Source organism: Vombatus ursinus, unplaced genomic scaffold (assembly GCF_900497805.2).
Source record: "Vombatus ursinus unplaced genomic scaffold, bare-nosed wombat genome assembly UNPS02014801.1, whole genome shotgun sequence".
In the NCBI taxonomy this organism is placed as follows: domain Eukaryota; kingdom Metazoa; phylum Chordata; class Mammalia; order Diprotodontia; family Vombatidae; genus Vombatus; species Vombatus ursinus.
Window position 1 is genome coordinate 842319 of NW_020954579.1, and position 21617 is coordinate 863935.

Here is a 21617-nt window from a genome sequence, read left to right on the forward strand (position 1 = left end):
GAGGCTGGATCTGAACTCAGGTTTTCCTGACTCTAGGCCTAGCAGTCTATCCTCTATACAACCTAGCTGCCTCCATTAGTTTCCTACTAAAAATAATTATTCTTGCTAACTAGATACTAAGCTGGGTTATTTCTAAAGGACTATGAATGTTGCTAGGACCTATTAAATTTTAGCACCCTGGGGGCAAAGCCCCATTCATCCCACCCTAGTTAGGGCTCTTGTCTCCAAAACAGTGTTCTGCACACAGTGGCTACTCAGTTAAATGTTTGTTGACTAACAAATGTTTAAGGGGAAGCCCATGGCCAGGTCTGGGAAGATACTAAGGGAATTCCCATTTTCTTATCCAAAGGCCAACTCCCAGAAACTAAAAATGAAACTAAAAATTCTTTAGCCAATGGACACTCTTCTCATGCAGATAGAAAGGGGAAAATGGAAGGTAGCTTGATGACTGGGAGTTTCCAAGGCTCTTGTAAGCTTGGGATTGGAGAAGCTGTAGAGTCACTGAACTTTGACAGTTGCCTTAGGACACGAGTATTTCACCACAGATCCACTCTCTGATGAATCTAATGGTGTAAAGAACCCTCTTTGAGCTCTCTCAGTCAACAGAGTGAGGTCCCCCATTCAGCAGGGCCAATAGTGCCCAGAGTAGATATGAAACAGGGGCACAAAATAATTTGACTTCTTGCCACCTCAGGAAAGTATCTGCTTCCTAGAGGGAGATGCCAGGAGGAAGCTCCTAAGATGAGTTCAAGGGGCCTGTGTCTTCAGGTAAGTTCTCTGATCCTATGTCACACCCCTGATCTCACTGACTAAGCCACCCAAAACCCTTCCTTCCATTACCAACATATCTGCCCAAGTATGGCTCATAACAACCCTACCACTACCACTTATGGGCACATACATCCAGGTGCCCCTTCTACATGATCCCAGATTCTGTAGATGACAGCAGTTTCCTCTAAAACCATACAAGTTGACTGATTTGGAAAGGCTAAAGGAGTCAGCTCTATTCGGCTGTCAGTGGGGTTAGGAATATGGTTCCTTCAGTAGTGCATTCATCCATTCAATAAACATTTACTAAGCACCTACTATGTGCTGAACATTGTGCTGGCTGCTGGGAGAAGTACAGAGTTTAAGACACTGTCTTTGCCCTAACAGATCTGTGGCAGATCTGAGCTCAGGCCTTCCTGACTCCAGGCCTATCACCCTATCTAATACACTACCTAGCTACCTCTAAAGCATCATCCATTAGTATCCTATTTAAAATAATTATTCTTAAATTAAAGCTATCTATACTCATATGAAAAAATGCTCTAAATCACTATTGATTAGAGAAATGTAAATCAAAACAATTCCGAGGCACCACATCACACCTATCAGATTGGCCAACATGACAAAACAGGAAGTTATAAATGTTGGAGAAGATGTAGGAAAATTGGAACCTTAATGCACTGTTGGTGGAGTTGTGAACTGATCCAACCATTTTGGAGAGCAATTTGGAACTATGCCCAAAGGGCTATAAAAATGTGCATACCCTTTGACCTAGCAACAGCACTTCTAGGGTTGTATCCCAAAGAGATCATACAAATGGGAAAAAGACCCACATGTATAAAAATATTTACAGCAGCTCTTTCTGTGGTGGCAAAGAATTGGAAATTGAGAGGATGCCCATCAATTGGGGAATAGCTGAACAAGTTGTCATATATGAATGTAATGGAATACTATTGTGCTGTAAGAAATGATGAGCAAGTGAACTTCAGAAAAATCTAGAAAGACTTGTATAGACTGATGCTGAGTGAAGTGAGCAGAACCAGGAGAACGTTGTACACAGTAATAGCCACCAATATTGTTTATATAACACGACTAATATTGATAGACTTGACCCTTCTCAGCAATACAAGGATCTAAGACATCTCCAAAGGCCTCATGATGGAAAATACTATCCACATCCAAAGAAAGAACTATAGAGTTTGAATGCAGATCAAAGCATACTATTTGCTATTTTTTTCTCTTCTGTCTTGTTTTGTTTCTTCTTTCTTATGGTTCCTCCTATTGGTTCTAATTGGTTCTAATTTTTCTTTACAACATGACTAATGTGCAAATATGTTTAATAGGAATGTGTATCAGATTGTATGCCATCTTGTGGAGGGAGGGGAAGAAAATTTAGCACTCAAAAGCTTATGGAAGTGAATGTTGAAAACTAAAAATAAATTAATTAAGAGGGATAAAAGGTTGTAAAGTCCTCAGATGGGAATAAATCTACCTTTTCTCTGAAAAAATAATTATTCTCACTAATTAGATACTAAGCCAGGCTATTTCGGAAGAATTATGAATGTTACTAAGACCTACTAAATTTTAGCACCTTGGGGGCAAAACCCCCTTTACTCCACCAGTGTGCTTTAGGAAACTGATCAAATCTACTTTTAAGACTTAAAAAAAAGTTGGTCCAATTGTCCAGAAAGGATGATCATTGCTGTAAAGATATAATCAGCAACCTTGAAACACACACACACACACACACCCCTGTACTCCTACTAGGGGATCATCAGATACAGCCAGCTTTCAGTGCTCCAGGATTTGGTTTTCACATCCATGTGATCCCAAATCACAGACCTCTTTTTTTAACCATCTGCTCCCTGATTCTGAGCTGGCTCACTGTTTGTTTGTCTCCTCCACCAGAGAGAGGAAGTCAAACCAGCCTTTGGTTCTGGTAACAGGTGTGATAGAAGAGAAAGTCTAAATTTATTAGAAGGAGGTGATAAAGTCTTAGAACCACAGAATGTCCAAGCTGAAAGAAACCTTAAAATATAGTACATGGGTTATTAAGACTGGAAGAAACCTTAGAATAAGGATTTTAACCTGGGGTTCATAGATTCTCAAGGGCTGTGTGGATGAATTTCAGTGGGCCCATGAACTTGGATGGGGGTGGAAATATATAAATATAAATATATATATATATGAAATTTTCATATCCTTTAATTATTTTAAATTGTTATTCTGAAAAGTCCATAGACTTTATCAGACTGACAAAGGGGTCTATGTCTCAAAAAAATTTAAGAAGCCCCTGCCTTAAAACAAAGAACATAAAACATAGTCTATGTCTCAAAAAAATTTAAGAAGCCTTTGCCTTAAAAGAAAGAACATAGAATGTCAGAGTCAAGGGAAGCCAAAGACCACCTGACCCAACCCCTTTGTGTCTCAGAGGAGGAAACTGATACCGAAACCCATTTCCCAAACTGCTGCTCTTCTCAGGACTCATAGGTAGTCAAGGACTTAACTGGAAGGATCAATGAAGCAGTCAACCAGAATTACATCATCAGGGCCTCCCAGTTTCCCTCACTTGTAACTGGATTCACAAGGGCTCGAGAAGGGACTTTCTCAATGCAGAACTTTCAATAGTGACTCAGGGGTGCTTTGAGGAGGATGGACTGCCGTGTGACCCGAGTATAATTAGGTGGGGGAAGAAGAGAAGGAACCATGCAGAAGGCTGAGCCAAGGCATCACGTGTGCCTTCACTCACTCAATAAAAAGAACCTACATACTGCTTCCTCCACAGCTTCAGAGCTAGAGGAGGTAGGGGTGGCAACTCTCTCCTGGTGATTACAGCCACAGCAGAGCAAGCATCATGGACCTAGGTAAGTGAACTTTGGGGGAAGGGATTTTTCTTGCTGCTATTCACAGGAAGAGGCTTACAGAGGACCCTCAAGGAGATGATAATTCTTAGGGTCTGCCAATTGTTAAGGAGATAGAAAAAAAGGAGACCACTTTTATAGTCTCCCTGAGCCTCTAGAACAGTTGGAGTTCACTGGGTATGGAATGGGGAGGGAAGGCTCATCCCCATTGGGGGTCCTGGGCTGAGCTGCTCTCAAAATTCAATTTCTGCAATCAGGCAAGGTGGGGACCTCTGATCAAGCATGACATTCAGGGTCAAACTAGACAATATCTAGTTTGTTGGGAATTCACTGCTCCCTACAGAAACTGCCTCTCATCTCCTTTACTTCAGAGGTAGAATCAGAATCTAGAAATAACCACTCACCCATTCATGTGGGTAGGGAAGGAATAGCAGTTGAGGGCTTGAAGGCTGAGTCCATCCTTTCCCACCTGAGATAGGAGGGACACCAGAAAGAGAGTTATATCAGGTCAAGCTTGGAGACCAGAGGAATGAGAGGCAGTTTATCCTCTGAAAACAGGAAACAGGTGAAAGATTTAGTGGTATCTCTTGACCACTGAGAATAAAAGCAAGGGTCTCTCCAGATCAGAGCTGTAACTATCCTGGGGCAAATGGGACTTTGTCCCAGAGTGCCAATATGGCAAGGAAGGAATCAGGGTGAGCATGACTTCCTATCCATGATGACCACCAACCTACCCATCATGTCCTAGTTTTCTGTCAACTGCCCTTGAATAACTACCACCAGAATCCCATTACCATGGCTCTACTCTCCTGAGCCACCATCTTCCTAATCCTCATGAGAGGGCCAAACTACTGTCCTCTGTGCCATTGCCCCCTAATCCCATTCCTCAACTTAATTTGCCCCAGGAGCATTATGGCTCAACCCTAGATTCCCAGAAAGAATAATATTCCTAGAGAATTTTTCACAGGATGCTTCTAAATCTCTTAAGTTTGAAAAAAAATAAATATTTTAAACCATTTGAAATGTAGCTTTCAAAGCTACTCAGAAAGAAGGATGGGCAGGAACTCCTAGACTTCCCCTAGCTCCATTTCTCATGCTATAAAGACTGCTATGGAAGACTCAGTCAACGTGCTTGACAATACCAATGGAGGCTTAGGTAGGACGGTCCTACCTTTAATATGTTGCCTGCAAATAGCATTCTATTTGGGAAGCAGTCAGTGTCAGGCTATCCAGTCCAGCCCCTCTTTTCAGTCAGGCAGCCCCTTCCTGTCCCAGGCAGATGAATTCCACCGAAGAAGGGAACCTTGCAGTGCACTGCAACCTTTTCTATTCAAAAGCCCCTCCTTGTAGCTAAAACCCATTGATCTTTGGGGCCATATCCCAGGGTTCTGTCCTTTTAGGAGAAGAAAAAGAGCCAAAAAGATTCTGGGGGATTTTCACGGAGCCATCAGCTCCCTCTCATAGTAATATGAAAGGAGAGTCAAAACAGACAGCCAGGAGGACTGAGTTCTGCATTCACTAGCTCTGTATCACTAGATCACTAGCTAGCTGGCTACCGCCACAGTAGCCTCAAAGTCACAAGTGAAGGGGCCTCACTCAGCACACTCTGCCTTGCCTTTCTTTGCCACTGAACCTGACCTACCCTTCCCCACACACACAGACCTGGAACCCTGGGGACTCAGCCTTCTGCAAAGCAGCTTTGAAAAAGCAAATGACCACCAGGGTTTCTACCCAACGACCTATTATCCTGTGTTCTGTGTCTGAATATATTCCAGCTGGGCTCCTCCAAACTCCCAAGAGGCATCTCTTATTCCACCATGGAGCTCACTCTCTCCAAACCAGAGGCATCTTCTCCTTTACCTCTCTGAAGCTGCACCCCTCTCTCCCTCAACCCCTTGACTCCACCATTCAGAGGCTACCAACCTGAGGCCCTTGCACCTATCCTGCTCCTGGTCCTTCCCCATCTCTGCCTCCAACCCTTCCAAGGTTGCCAGCCACACCTGGGATTGCTTTGAGGCTCTTTACCAATCTCTGCTTTGGAGGATGCCGGCCTGATAGAATCAAGTGATGAAGGGAGATTTGTTCTTGGAGCTCAGTTCACCCAAGACAGAGATCGCAGTTTAGAGATACGGTGGGTAGATAAGAAGAGGGAAACCACCAAGAAGTTTTATTATTATTATTATTAAGAATGGGCTCATGGCAGTTGGCAGGGCCCGTTGCCTTCATTGGTGGGTTAGGTTTCACTCATTTCATTTGGGGAGAGTTAGGCAGGAGGAGATAGGGGAGTGGAAGACAGGGCCAAATAACTGCCTAGTTTCTCTTACACAAAATGAAAATTGAACCGGGGCTGTACTGGCTCTTTTCAGTACTAGAATGAACAGGGAGAAACAACTGTTCTCAGCCGCTTTGAGAAACAGAGGGAAGATGTCAGGGTCTGAATTCTCAAAAACAATAGGACATAGAAGTGCTGGGGGAGGGGGAAGGAGGAACATGGGCCAGGGGCTCCTCTGGCCCTCAATTCCCTGGAAGGATCAGTCAGGAAGATGGCCAAGAAATCAGGCGCGCAATGTCACTGACTGAAGCCAGCCACTTGTAGTGCCTTTTTTTTAACAGCATAAGACAGCAAAAGAGACAGTCTGGCTTAATGGGTAGAAAATTGGCCTCAGAGTCAGGAAGACCTGGGTTCAAGCCCTCTGGCTGAATGACTTCGGGCAAGTCATTCAACTGCTCAGTGCCTCAGACAACTCTCTAAAACTGGGGTCCTTAATCTGGGGTCTATGAACTCGGTTGTTTTTTTTCTCTAACTATTTTGATCAATGTATTTCGACATAATTAGTTTCCTTTATAATCCTGTGTATTTTATTTTATTCATTTAAAACCATCATTCTGAGAAAGGTTCTGTGAGTTTCACCAGACCGACAAAGAGGTCCATCACACAAAAACTGTTAGAATCCCTGCAGTGAAATTTACATTACAGAGCAGATGGCAAGCCATATTGGTGGAAGGAGAGTTCTCACTGGAAATTCCCTGTGCCAATGAAATTACAGGTTAAGCCTAAAAGTGTTGGGGGATGAAGGAAAAAGGAATACTATGTGTCTATCCAGGTTATACAAACTTTCCATGCACGTTGAGCTGAGGTGGGGGAGGTGGGGGGGGGGGACAATTGTGGGGAGGAACTTCTGACAGTCAGTGGACTCATTAGCTTAACTGATATGGCCATTTCCCCATTGTCCAGGGTTTGGCTAGCCTGGATGTAGATTGTCCAGATTACAGGACTCCCCTCTTTCCCATCTATACCCTAATATAGATTTGCTAATTTACTTAATCTTGTTTTCCCACAACAAAAAGAGAAAGTCAAACAGCCTGCTTGGCCCTCAGCAAAAAGCTCTGGCTAGTAAGCAGGTGTGGTACAAGAGAAAGTTCAAACAATTCAATTCTATTCATAAATTTATGTACACCACAATGTGGTATGTACACCACATTGGAGATGTAAAGGGAGAAAGTCCAGAGTCTCTGTCCTCAGGGAACTTACAATCTAACGGGTAAACATTCACATAAAATGAGGTTTAGGTTTAGGGATAGAATCAGAATGCCAAAGATGCAAGTGATTACAGAGATCATCGAATCTAACCTCTTTTATAGAGGAGAAAACCGAGGCAAAAATCTCATCATCCAGGCTACTCCTCTCCCAAAGCTCATGGATAATCAAGGGCCAGCTGTAAGGACCACTAGAGCATTTCCTCAAAAGAGCCCTTCTCTTAGAGTCTAGGGCTCTGTCATTGTTGCTGCTACTGTTGTTATTGTTATCATTTTAATCGTCTTGAGTACTATTGGCCTGGGCATCCCATTGTTCCTTAACCTGGGCTTGTAGCTATCTACAAGGTTGGTTGATTTCCAGACCCCCTAATCTTTAGTGCCAGACAGAACCTCTGGAGTTTGAAATGTTCCAAGGAATAGAGGTTAGGGAGCATAATAATCGTGGTGGCAATGAGAAAGAAAACAGAATTCAGAGGAGATAAGAGAAGGCAAAAGAGCATGGAGAGGGGTGAAAGGCTTGAGAATACAGACATGCGCACATAAAAACGTGGTATCTGGCAATAAGCTCTCAGTGGGAGAGGGTTTTTGTCACTGACTCAAACTCCCCTGCCTAACCCCCAATCCCAGAGGATACCGCCTCCTTTTGAGGGAGATTGGCTCCCATCGAGCAATACTTTCCCTTTCCTTTGCATGATGTGGTATCATAGAAAGTCCACTAGCTTTGAGTCAAAGAACCTGGGTTCAAATGTCACCTTTGATACTTGTTACTTGTAGAATCTTGGGCAAATCACTTACCTTCTCTGTGCCTCAGTTTTCTCATGTAAACTGGGACAGCCTCTGAAGTACCTTCAAACTCTAGGTCTATGAACCTTTGATCTTACCTTACCAACACAATTCCTAACATACACACACTACACACAAACAGAGCAAAGACTTGGGCACCCAGCAAATTTGGCAGGCTGGAAGTCCTGAGCACATGGCTTGGAGGGGGGTTGGGGAGCAGGGAGTAAAAGGGTCACAGAGCCAACAACCCGCTATATCTGAGGCTGAGGAGGTATAGGGAGTTTCTTTTGTTGAAAACTCAGGGAGGAATTTTAGGGAATTTCTTCATAAGAGCTCCAGGTAACAGTTGCAGAAAATACCCATTGTTCAAGTCAACCATGTCCCAAAATCTCATCCACCAACCCTCAGGTTTACTGGTACTGTCCAACCTTCCTACTTAAAACAGTTGGTCTATGACTGATTAAGGTTCTGACTCATAAACAACTGACTGACCTCTCCATCCCTGGTAGGCACAGGGTTTCCCCTGCATCTTCTCAGTATTGCCAGCCCTTCCTAGGAAAAAAACAAACAAACCTGCCCCCAACCTCCCAGACCCCTTAACCTTTTCTCCCAGGCCCAGAAGAGGGCAACCTCTCTCTGGGAATGAAGGGACACATATGAGGTGCTGGAGGGAGGGGTATAGTTGGAGGGGGTTGGCAGTGGAATGGAAAAGAAACAAGGTTGTTGGACTTAACTCTCACTCTCGATGACTTTACTGACACCTTGGGTTTTTTTTTTGTTTTTGTGGTTCCCACTGCTAGTCAGAACAGACTTTCTCAACTGTAACTAAATGATATTTGCATGTCCAACAAAACTTCAGAGCTTAACTGAGATGAGTCAGTGCACATGTCCCTGGCCCCTTATACAGGGTGTGGCAAGTATGGACTTGCCCCAGACTGGATTCTCTGGGGAAACTGAGGTTTACTGGTTTAAAGAGTGTTAGAAGAGAGAGATGAGTTAAGGGAAGGAGAGAGGATACACCACTGTGAGACAGAGAAGCCTAGGAGAAAAGAGATTGAGCTGAGAGACCGGACACAGGTTTTACAGGGGTTAGGTTCAAAATACTTCTGCCTATATGACCTTGGGCAAGTCACTTAACTTCTGGGGACCCCCAGTTTCCTCAAATGTGTGAGCTGGTCTAGATAAACTCTATACACCTAAATTTATAATCTGGTGATCTAGATTCTACTTCTGTGACTAATTAGCTAAGCAGTTTCAGGCTTTCTTTTCCTCTCTGAGTTCCCTCAGTTTCCTTGCCTTTAATAGAGTGTTATCAATTCACGAATGCTCTATAAACACTATATAAATCACAACAGCCCAATCACATGGATAGTGCAAATTTAATTGCCCACATTTTTTAGACTGAGGAACACAAGGCTCAAAGAGTTTGACTTGCCCAAGGTCACACAGCTAACAAGTTTTAAGAATGAGGATTCTGGATAGAGCATCTGCCCTGGAGTCAGGAGGAACTGAGTTCAAATCCAGCCTCAGACACTTACTTGCTGTGGGACCCTGGGCAAGTCACTTAACCCAGATTACCTCCAAAAATAATAATAATAACAATCACGATTCAAACCCAGGTTCTTTCCCCTACACAACACCTCCTCTTTATGAAGGTGGTAAAAAGGTTGCTAGATGAAAGTTGCTAGGTGATTGTAAACTCTGCAGGCAAGAATTGTATCTTCTTTTATCTCTGTAGACATAAGTATTTAGTAAATGTCTATTGAAATGAACTTTTCAGGTCCTTCCAAATCTATTCCACATTTTAACTCAGCTCTTAAATTCTCTGATTCAATGGGTAGGGAATGGATGGCTCTGGCAGACTAGTTCCCCATTGCTAGGGTTTCCTAACAAAACCAGGGTAGCCTCCTGATTTTTGGTCAGGTTGGGTTGGACAATTAGGAATCCTTAACCTGGGGTCTGCAAATTTGCTTTTAAAAAATATTTTGCTAATTGTTTCATTAGACTTGGTTTCCTTTATAATCCCTGTATTTTTTACATGGGACAGCTAGGTGATGCAGAGGATAGAGCTCTGGGCTTGGAATTAGGAAGACAAATAAGTTCAAATCTGACCTCAGACATGAACTAGCTGTGTGACCCTGGCCAAGTCACTTGACCCTATTTGCCTCAGTTTCCTCATCTGTAGCCGGAGAAGGAAATGGCAAACCAGTCCTGTATTTCTGCCAAGAAAACCCCAAGTAAGGTCATAAAGAGTCTGAAACGACTGAACAAGAAACTTTTTTCTCATTCAAAAACATTCTCTTGAGAAGGGGTTCATAGACTCCCCCAGAATGCCCTTTAAAAGGGGTCCATGACAAAAAAAAGGTAAACAATCCCTGGATTAGACAATCCTCTGTGAGTCTCCTCACTGATTAACTATATCTGACTCCTCTTACCTTGGTCCAGTTCCCCAACCAGTTGAAGTAGGTGATAGTTTTCCTCGAAGAAACTCAAAATAGCTTCTCCCTCAATTTTCTTGATGTCCTTAATATTTGCCAGCGTTCAACTTTGGGTGGGGAAAGGTTATAAGATCTTAGATTTGAAACTGGAAGGGACCTCAGAAGCCATCTAATCCAATATCCTTCATTTTACAAAGGAGGAAACTGAGGCACAGGGTGGATGTGTGATTTACCTACCCAAGGTCACATAGGTAGCAAGTAGCAAGGTGGGGAATTTGAACCTAGGACTTGGAATCCATGATAGCCAGGGGACTTGGGTGAGACAGTATGGCCAATTTAGGGAGACAGAGAGATCTACTCCTTTTTGTTGTTTGGATCCATTTCCTTCTTTCCCCAAGAATAATCCAGGGAATAACAACCACCTTCCCTACTACCCACCCCCTAGTCCAAAAACCCTTCTCCATTACCCCCAGGGGCCGCAGCATTTTAGTTGTCTTGCCAAATCATTTCCAGTAGGTGGCGGTGTAGACAAGGAAACCACTCCACAGGGAAACTGCACCCAGGATTAGGAGGTGGGGAGTGAATGCCTGTGAACAGCCCTAATTCTTAAAGGCTTCTGAAGTGGAAGAGTGGGTCACATTTCTCCAGCCCAAAGGAGGGAGGGAAGCGCCTAGTCCATGTTCAAGTCACCCTCCCCAAAGAGAAACATGGAACCAAAAGGGACTTTGAAGATCATGTTGTCCTACATTTTCATTTTACTTTATTTTTAAAAAAAAAAAACTGAAGCCTAGAGGGGAAGTGACTTACCCAAGGTCAAACATGGAAAAGTAGCTGGGTGGTACAATGGTTAGAGCTCTGGACCTGGAGTCAGGAAGACCTGAGTTCAAACCCAGCACTTCCTAGCTGTGTGACTCTGGGCAATTACTTTAAAAACTTTCTGCGTCAGTTTCTTCATCTGTAAAGCAGGATAACAATAGCACCCACCGCCAAAGCTTGTTATGAGGACAAAATGAGGTAATATTGGTAAAGCATTTTGCCAACTTTAAAACGTTATATAAATGCTAGCTCTTAATGTGGGCAGCCCTTTAAATTCAAACTTATCTTCCCCAACCTCTGAGGAAAAGGTTTCCAGGGCCTTTCCTGACTCCTAAGCCTTAAAGAAGAGCCCAAGAGGGATTGCTATGTCCATATGCTGTTCTGACCCTATGGTCCTGGTCTCCTGGTCTGCCTGGTACCACAGGACCCTGCTTAAGCCCAGTCCGAGGTCTCCTGATATCCCCCAGCAGTGTCTGACCTTCTTCATGGTCAGCATTGAACATTTCTCCTAACCCCCCACAAATCCATGTAGGGCATGTGCACATGTGCACGTGCTCACGCACACACACAACACACACACACACACACACCATACACAGAGACAAAGTATTAGCCCACTAAACAGCCTTTAAGAAAATTTAATTTGGGGACACTGGTGGTCTCCTCCCTACCACTTCTCCCCACCAAAGAATACCGTAGTCCCCGGGCTTCTAGGGACTTGGAACCTTGAATCTAAAGCTAGAAGGGGTCTTAGAGATCATCTAATTCAACTTCCTTATTTTAAGAAACTAAGGCACAGAGATGGGGGGGAGGTACTTGCCCACAGTCAAACAAGGCACAAGTGTCGAATTCAAATCCAAGGTCATCTGACTCCCAGCAGCTGTGGTTTTCCCCAATCTTCCACTACTTCTCTATCACCCTCTAAGTGAGTCCTCTTCTCTCAGCTCCTGGGGAGGGGGGTGCCCATAACACACTTTTATATAAGAGGGGAGAAGACTCTGGCTAAAGGGGAAATTGTTTCTGATTGGGTATGGAACTGAGGGACCCCTGGGGCACCACCCTTCCCTATCAAGTGATTAATGAAATAGGTGAACCCAGTCACCCCACCCAACTTCATTCACAAATTTGTTTCCCAAGCTGGCTGGCCGCACTCAGGAGAGACCCAGAGCACCTGACTGGTGGCATCAGATCTCTGCAGAAACACCTGGACCCAGGGACAACTCTCCCTGGATGGCTATTTTGAGCAAAACTTCAGCCTGACTCTGGCTCTCTTGTAGCCCTGCCTCGTGGCTGTGGGAGATAGAGAGCAAAGGAGTCAGAGTCAGTTCTAACTCAGCTAGAAGTGGGTCTACCCCAGATCAGAAACGTCTAAGGGGGAGTCAAAGGAGCCTCCAGGAGGTAGGGAAGGAGCCCTGTACCTCCCTTTGAAGAGATGGACCTGGACCGGGACATAGATTTGGCTGTAGGAAGAGGAGGAGGAGAGAGCAAGGGGAGTGGGCTGGGCGGCTGGCCAAGTATTTGGAGGCACAATCTGGTTCTGATGTTCTGTCTTAACAAACACAGTGCGTAGTAGCGGTGCCCATGATGAAAGTTCCCAGCATCTCTTCTCCTCTCCCCTCTCTTTAATAAGGAACAGGGGAGCTTAAAAATAAGAGCTGACATTTAAGCAGCACTTCAGGCTTTGCAAAAACCCTTTCCATGCATGATCTCACTTGATCCTCAAAACAACACTTAATATTCGGGGTGGGGAAGGGGGAGGGGAGAGAATGATACTAAGAAGCAAGCATGGTAAAGTAGGAGTTCTGAACTGGGAGCCAGGAAGCCTTGGGTTCAAATTTTAGCTCAGTTCCTTCCTAGCCATGGGACCATGGGCAGGTTCATTTAGCCACTATGAACCTCAATTTCATTATATGAATAATGGGGATAGGGCAGCTAGGTAGCACAGTAGATAGAGAGCCAGGCCTAGAGTCAGGAAGACCTGCGTTCAAACCCAGTCTCAGACACTTACTGGCTGAGTGACCCTGACCAAGTCACTTGACCGTTTGCCTCAGTTTCCTCATCTGTAAACTGAGCTGGAAAAGGAAATGGCAAACCACTGCAGTATCCTTGCTAAGAAAACCCCAAAAGGGGTCACAAAGAGTTTGACACGACTGAAGCGACTGCACATAAGAGGGATAATGCTGTTGCTCTCATAGTGCCTATCTCACAGGGTTGCTGTGAGGCCCAAACGAGTTAATGTATGAACAGCTTTGTAGATCATTCACTCTGTCTTATCCTACTCCTTGCGACCCCATGAATCATAGCACTCCAAGCCTTTCTGTCCTTCACTGTCTCTGAAGTCTGTGCAAGCTCATGCCCGTTGCTTCCATGACACTCTCAATCCATCTCATCCTCTGCTGTTCTCTTCTCCTTTCACCTTCAATCTTTCCAGCATCAGGGTCTTTTCCCATGAGTCCTGTCTTCTCATTTTGTGACCAAAGTATTTAAGCTTTAGCTTCAGTATTCATCCTTCCAATGAGTAGTCTGAACAGCACAGACCTTTGCAAACCCCAAAGCACTTTATAAATGTCAGCTATTGTCCTTTTACAGATGAGAAGGTTGAGGCTCAGAGAGATTAAATAACTTGCCCAGGGTCGCAAAGTAAGATGTGTCAGGGAACAGGATTTGGAACCCATGTCTCCATGTCTCCACTGTCTAATACTCCTACTATAGACTGCCTCCTGCCCCCTCCCTTCTCCTCTCCCCCCATGGATAGATTTCAAGGGGACCATGAATTAGATGTGAAAAATGCCTATTTGTTTCATGAATTTCCTCTTTTGGCCTATGTATTTTATTTTATGCATTTAAAAACATCATTCTGGTAAATGTATAGCATATATCAGATTGTGCACCATCTTGGGGAGGGGGAGAAAAATTTTAAACTCAAAAGCATATGGAAATGATTATTGATAAATCAAAATAAATTAATAAAAAAAATCATTCTGAGAACAGGTCCACCCCTCCATAGGCTTCACCAAGCTGCTTAAGGGGTCCGTGACATAAGAAAAGAAGTTAAAAACCTCTGACTTATTAATCTTTTAATTTGCAAAGCCTGAATTAAGTCACTTATACCGTGACTTATTAATCACAGATTCACCAAAAACTCCCCAGGCCAACTGCTAATGTTATATCTTTTGTCTTTTGTAGGAAAAGGGATGCGGAGTGTAATGGTGGTGACCCTGCTTGTTATTTGTCAGGTAAGAATTCCTCACCAAGCCAGTGGTAGGGGGTCTGATGGAGAGAGACTTGGATTAGAGGGTAATAATAGAGCCTGTTTTACAACAGCACTCCTATCTCTCATCCTCCTTACTCCCCAAACTGGGGAAGTCACACAATCCTGGGTCACATTTCCTCAACCTCCTTCATGGGGGAAGAGCAGAGTATTACCATCCTCTCTCCCCTGGAGAGATTGAAATTAAGGACACACCTTGTGTTCTTTCAGAGAGGAGCAGCATAAAAATAAGTGTAAAAAAACATAGATCATTGGATCAGGGATTTAAAGGGTCCTTAGAGGTCATCTGGACCACCCATCTCATTTTGCAGATGAGGAAAGGGAGGTCCAAAGAGAAAGGGTAAGTGACTTGCCCATGGTGATGCATTCGAAGGCCAGCATTCGAACCCAAGCCTTCTGACTCTAAACCCAGCCCCCATTCCACTGCACCACCAAGAACAAAACTCTTGTTTTCACTCACAAACCAGCACACACTTAAATAAGGCCTAAGAGTGTAAAACTTCATGTAGGCAAGGGGAGAGTAGAAGGAGGGAGTGCATTTAGTCTGATAATCTAAGTCCTAGTGACCTCAAGTTTTCCACACTTCGTAATCATCCTCCCAACTTTCATCTGCAAAGTGCATCTCTCAGATCTCAGTTTCTCTTTCGTGAAATAGATAGAATCAACCCAAACGCCCTAGGTGGAGTGAGGGAGGGGGAGAAGAAAAAAATCACTGAAAGAACCACAAAACTAGTTTGCCAAGCATAAGGCGGGAGATAGAATTATTATCATTTCATCACTGACATTTGACATTGACAGTCACAATTCTGTCGATTTAAGTGTTAGTTAGTTCCCATTTTATAGATTCAATTCAACCCAACAGAAATGTCAGACACCTATTATGTGTCAGGCACAGTGCCAGGTACTGAGGATTCAAAGACAAAAACCAAAACAGAGCCTGCCCTCAGGGGGCTTACATTCCAAAAGAAGAAACTGAGTTCAGATGAGAAAATTGAGCACAAAAGGAACCTTAACGATCATCTAATGTACTCAGGGGGCCTTAACCTTTTTTGTGTGTCTGGATTCCTTTGGCAGTGTGATGAAGCCTAGGGACTCCTTCTTAGAATGTTTTAAAATAATTGAAGGAAATCAAAATAAAGATGTCATTTTTTTCCCATCCAAGTTTACAGCCTCACCTGACCCTTAAAATCTATCCACGGACCCTAGGTCAAAAATTCCTGATTGAATCCGAGTCTAACGCGTAGGTGGACACTGGTAGTTCACAAGAAGGCCCTGAGGAAGTGAGTGAGTTAGACACAGAGGACTGACCAACATTAGAGCGAGACACAAAATTAGCACAAAAAAGCCCCAAGTTTGACCCTCAACATATCCAGGTCCAGAGCTGCGACTTTTCAGAAACAAAGTCCAGAATTAAATTTCTAATCATTATCCATTCCTGAAAGCCCAGGCCAGAGGTCTGCTGGTACTTGGGCTCCACATCTTTGAGTGTGGCCTCCCTCTCTCTTGTCTGTGCCCTAGACTTAGGGTGAACATGATAGCTGTCTTCAAGAACTTGTTGGAAAGTCAGGTAGAAGCAGGATTAGTTTTGTCCAGATTGGCCCCAGTGGGCGGAGCTAGGTGAAGGGGGTGGGATTGGCAGATTTCTGTTCAATGGAAAAGAAAAAAAAACTGAGCAATTTCCCAAAGGTGAATGGGCTGCCTTGGGAGGGAATGGGGTCCCCCTCTCTAGAGCTCTCCAAGCAGAGGCTAAGTGACCGGTTCTTGGAAGGTAAGGGTAGGCCTAGCTGGCTTCTGAAGCCTCTTCAAGTTCTGAGTTTCTGTAATTCTGCCTCTTACTAGAGGACTTTACAGCAGCTATATTTCTGGCAGTGAGAGTTTAGAGGTTGGGGTTTAGGGGAGGGGGTGGAAGATTGAGGGAACAGGAGTTGTGGCTTGTATTTCCCTTTTACATGAGGGAGTCGGCTCAGGTGGAACAGGATGTGGTGGGTTGTGGGCTACAGCAGCGGTGCACAGGGAGAGCCTGAGAGGATAAGCAGAGGAGCTGGAGAAGGAGGAAGGGAGGGAGGAAGAGGGTCAGGGAGACCTCTCTGCCCAAAACCTCAGGCTTTGGGGAGACCAGAGAGAATGTACCTAGGCAGCTGGGGAGAGGAGAGAGGAGGCTGGGGTCTGGGCTACTCAATGTTTCTGAAGATTCTGTCCCTGGAATATACCCCTCTGACTGAGTAGTAGGCCTGCTTTGGGTCATACCTACTCTAAGAATGTCCTAGGCTAGAGGAAAGGATGGATGCTGACTTCAGTGGGAGGCAGAGTAGCAAACAGGTGGGCCAGAAGATCCGTGTTCATATTCTACCTCCAACACTACCCAGGTATACAATCATAGGCAAGTCATCTCTTTAAGACATCTATAAATGAGGGGATTGGACTAGATGAGCTAGCTCTAAGCTGTCTTCCAGCTCTCGTATTTTTCTGATACTGTTATTTAACCTCTATGAGACTCAGTTTCCTCATCTTGTACTCTCCACCTCTTAGTACTATAGGGAGAAAGTACTCTGTAAAAAGTGAGCTATTATCATCAAAATACCACATAGAAAAACTCAGACAAAGGGTCCATTATCTCATCCCTCCCCTTGCCTGTGGCCAGAAATACAACTAGTCCAAGCCAAGCTAAGCCAGCAGGCATGTATGAAGTGCTTAATGATTACAACGCATTGTAAAAAGAAAAAAATGAAAAAAAAAATCAGCTTTCAAGAAACCAAACATTTTTGAGCAAGCTAGGAACAGCTTGAGCTAGAACCTGAGCTTAGGCCTAGGTTCTTGGGAGTCAAGTTAGACTGCTGTTTTTACTAGTTCTCTGGGGTTCCCTGGGACCCCAACTTCAGGGCCCTCTCTAATACTCTGCTGAGTAGCACATATATGCCCTCCCTGTCATTGATAAAATCACTGCAGGCCACCTGAACTCTGCCCTGATAGGCAGATGAGCTTTAAAAAAAGAAAGAAAAAAGAATGAATTGGATCCTATAGATTGAGAAGGTCTGTAAGAGACACAGAGACAGAGAGATAATGTATAAGTGTGTATGTCTGTGTCTATGTCTCTGTGTGTGTGTGTGTGTGTGTGTGTGTGTGTGAAAGAGAGAGAGAGAAAGAGAGAGGCCTCCACTTCCTTCTGTGGGCACAGACAGCTGGTTTGGGGAAACAGAGATGGACCTTGACAGGCACAGTAGAAGCAGGTGCTAGGGCTAGGGGAAGGAAGAAATAATATCCACACATCCCACCAAGCTGCTCCTGTCATTCATTCATTCATCAAATATTTAAATATATGTTAAATACTATAAATAGCACAGTACCTGGCACATAGTAAGTGCTTAGTAAATGTTTTATCAATCTATATTATATATTTAAATCTTTGCTATGGCATAAAAATAGCTAACATGTACATGGTACTTTGAGGTGGGTAACGTGCTTTTTATTATCTTATTTGATCTCCAAAATAGGAACTTTAAGATAGGTAGGTACTGAAGATATTATTATCTTCCTTTTACAGATGAAGAAACTAAGTCTTAGAGAGGTAAAGTGACCATCAGTCTACTAGTAAACTGGTGACTGTCAGAACTGGGATTTGAACTCAGATCTCCCAACTCCAAGTCTATTATATAGCATCCTGAAATCACCCCCTAATTATTTAGTAGGCTTACTGTACAAGGCCACGTATTGGGTGCTTTAGGGGAAATATCAAACATGAAGGAGACAAGGTCCCTACCCTCAGAGTGCTTCTGTCTAATCAGAAAAACAGAACACAAACACCCATGCGTGGGAAATGACAACCAACCACTCATAAAACAACCTATAGACACATGTAAATTGAGTACCAGTCTATGAGTAATCAAGGGAAGCTCAATCACTTGCTCCCATTCTCTGCTCCTGGGTCTTTAGGTAGACTTCTTTTCTTTTCCACTATTTACAGCCTCCAGAATAAACCAGATGTTGTTTTCCCTTTATTCCCTGCTTTCTCCATTCCATCCCACCCACAGGTCTGCCTTTGCTACGATGGAGTCACTGATGACTACAGTGATGAAAATACCACGGTGGACTACAGCCAGTTTGAATCCCTCTGCTACAAAAAAGACGTCCGGGATTTCAAAGCCTGGTTTCTGCCCACCATGTACTCAGTCATCTGCTTTGTGGGCCTGCTGGGCAATGGGCTGGTCATGCTGACCTACATATATTTTAAGAGGCTCAAAACCATGACTGATATCTACCTGCTGAACTTGGCCCTAGCTGACATTCTTTTCCTCTTGACGCTACCTTTCTGGGCGGTCAGCGCCGCCAAGTCCTGGATCTTTGGCCCTATCCTCTGCAAAATTGTCTATTGTACATACAAAATGAGTTTCTTCAGTGGCATGCTCCTGTTGCTGTGCATCAGCGTTGACCGCTATTTCGCCATTGTCCAGGCTGTCTCAGCCCACCGCCACAGGACCCGAATCATCCTCATCAGCCAGATCTCCTGCGGTGTGGTCTGGATGCTGGCCTTCCTCTTTTCCACCCCAGAGCTGATATACAGCAACGTCCTAAAGAATGGGCGTTGTTCACTGGTGACCGAAGACCTGGTGACCTTCACGACCATCATCCAGGTGTCTCAGATGGTCATAGGTTTCTTAATCCCGCTGCTGGTCATGTTCTCTTGCTACCTCGTCATCATCCGCACGCTGCTGCAGGCCCGCAACTTTGAGCGCAACAAGGCTATCAAAGTCATCATTGCCGTGGTCATTGTCTTCATCGTCTTCCAGCTACCCTATAATGGTGTGGTCCTGGCCAAGACTGTGGCGGCCCTCAACAAAACTTCTACTGACTGTGAACACAGCAAGCAACTGGACATAGCCAGCGACATCACCTACAGCCTCGCATGCTTGCGCTGCTGTCTCAACCCCTTCCTCTATGCCTTCATCGGGGTTAAGTTCCGGCAAGATCTCTTCAAGCTTCTCAAGACCCTTGGCTGCCTTAGCCAAGAGCGCCTTCTACATTTGTCTTCATGCCGACAGAATCGGCGCTTCTCCATGAGCATGGAGGCAGAGACCACCACCACCTTCTCCCCTTAGAGAATCATCTCCCCAATTCAAACCCATCTCCATGGACCCCATTGCCCTCTTGTCCCAAGTGGCTACAGCTGCTTAGACAGTTAAGACCAAGAATTTCAAAGCTGCTAGGGTTGGAAAAGGGTCTCTCTTTCTCTCTCTCTCTGATACTTCACTATAAAGGTTTTTCTTGGTGCTTCAACCAGAGAAATACCCACCTGAGAAGCCAGCCTGAGCCAACCACATAAACCCCAACAAAAGGGAGAAAAGAGATATATTGACAGCTAACACCAGAGCTCAGGATGCTTGGGTTATCCTCAAGATCTAAAAGTGAGAGTCGGGAGTGGCCTGGGGCTAGGAAAGGGCCTAGTGGGGTTGGGGTTGTGGGGAGATGAGGTGAAAAGCTAATATCTCAGAATGAAACTGCTCTTGGATGTTGGAGGAAAAACACTCTTCAAAGAGATCCCTGAGGGCTGAAGCAAATTTCCTCAGAGAACAAGACTATTTTACCCGGACAAGAGAGAGTAGACGACCTGCTTTGTCTTAGGGGGGGAAGGAGTAAAACTTGACTGTGTCTGACTCCATCCCTTGCCCCCATACTTTTGTATTTGGGCCAATTCTGAACTAGGATACCTTCACTTCACCCCCAGCCAAGACTCAACTTTCAGCTACACTTGAACTAGTCTTGAGTAGAGCTGGTCTCCCTCTCCTAACCCTGACTTGTGTTCATAAGGAGTGGGCAGAGGGTGGGTGAGATTACTTCTGCAGGTCAGAAGAGTTTCCAAAGCCAAACCCACTTTTTCCTGCCTTGGCCCGTGGAACCAGGCTGGAACGCACTGAGCCCCAATCTCTGTTTGGCTCCAGGCAGGAGGAAAATAGGAAAACAATGCTGTCTACTCAAGTTCCACAAATGTATTCCCCTGTTGTCTTTAAAGAGGGCAGAGGAAGATTTTTGTCATACTCAGCTGAGCATCAGCTTCCATTTCATTAGGAAAACATTTTCCACATGCACACAAATAAATGTTTTCCCTTAAGAAAACAATAGCTTTTCTCTCTCTCTTTTTTTTTTTAAATTTTTAGGCAATTGGGGTTAAGTGACTTGCCCAGGGTCACACAGCTAGTAAATGTCAAGTGTTTGGTCTGAGGCCGGATTTGAACTCGGGTCCTCCTGACTCCAGGGCCAGTGCTCTATCCACTGTGCCACCTAGCTGCCCCCAATAATAGCTTTTTTCAGTAAAAAAGGAGATGTTTTGCAAACTGCAAATGAGAAGGATTCTAGTTCCCCACCTGGGCACTCCCTCCCGGACCCACTCCCTCCCCACATTCCCTTGGAAACCCAGGTTTATGATCCCTACCAAGCTGACAGTCCCTACTGTCAGGAACCAGCTGCCATAACCAATGATCTGTACGGCCTTGGTGTGAGGGAGGGAGTAGGGCAGATAACATGCTCGTCTTCTGAAACCTAATGGAACTAGGCATTGTCCTGTGGACTCTCCAGATATCCACCCACCAGAATGAATTGGGACTTGCTAAGGAATGCCCAGACTCCCAACAGTAACCAGAATTTGTGAGAATTCTGTGTCTAGGGAATTCTGTTCCTGAAAATAAGCATCCTCACGGGGCAGCTAGGTGGCACAGTGGATAAAGTACCAGCCCTGGAGTCAGGAGGACCTGAGTTCAAATGTGACCTCAGACCAAACACTTGACACTTACTAGCTGTGTGACCCTGGGCAAGTCACTTAACCCCAATTGCCAAAATAAATAAATAAATAGGCATCCTCTACCCTCCTCAATAATCCAATATTCTGGACAGATCAGGGAGGGTAGTAGCTCTATTCCTGAGACTTTAGTACATGGGGGAGAGGGAGAATTACAAACTGTCATTATAGAGACTACTTGGTTTATTGGTTTATTGATTCCATTTCTACCTTCAGTTCCATGACTGGAGCTTCTTCTTGGAATTATGGAATGGGACCCCCTATACACTCGAGTTAGGAGTACCCTGGGGAAAGTTACTCAGTATTTGACCCAAGTCTGCCCAGTCCATAGACAAGGCTAAAAATGGGCCTCATGC

At 44.6% G+C, this 21617-nt stretch overlaps 1 protein-coding gene across 1 annotated transcript; it reads left to right on the forward strand.

Annotated features, from left to right (window-relative positions):
- Positions 1 to 3467: 3467 nt before the first annotated feature.
- On the forward strand, positions 3468 to 20585 carry CCR7 (C-C motif chemokine receptor 7). Its single transcript, XM_027873222.1, has 3 exons — positions 3468 to 3632; positions 14390 to 14439; positions 18503 to 20585. Exons 1-3 carry the CDS (start codon positions 3623 to 3625, stop codon positions 19565 to 19567), a joined length of 1125 nt encoding a protein of 374 aa, XP_027729023.1. The 5' UTR covers positions 3468 to 3622; the 3' UTR covers positions 19568 to 20585.
- The last annotated feature ends 1032 nt before the right edge of the window (positions 20586 to 21617 follow it).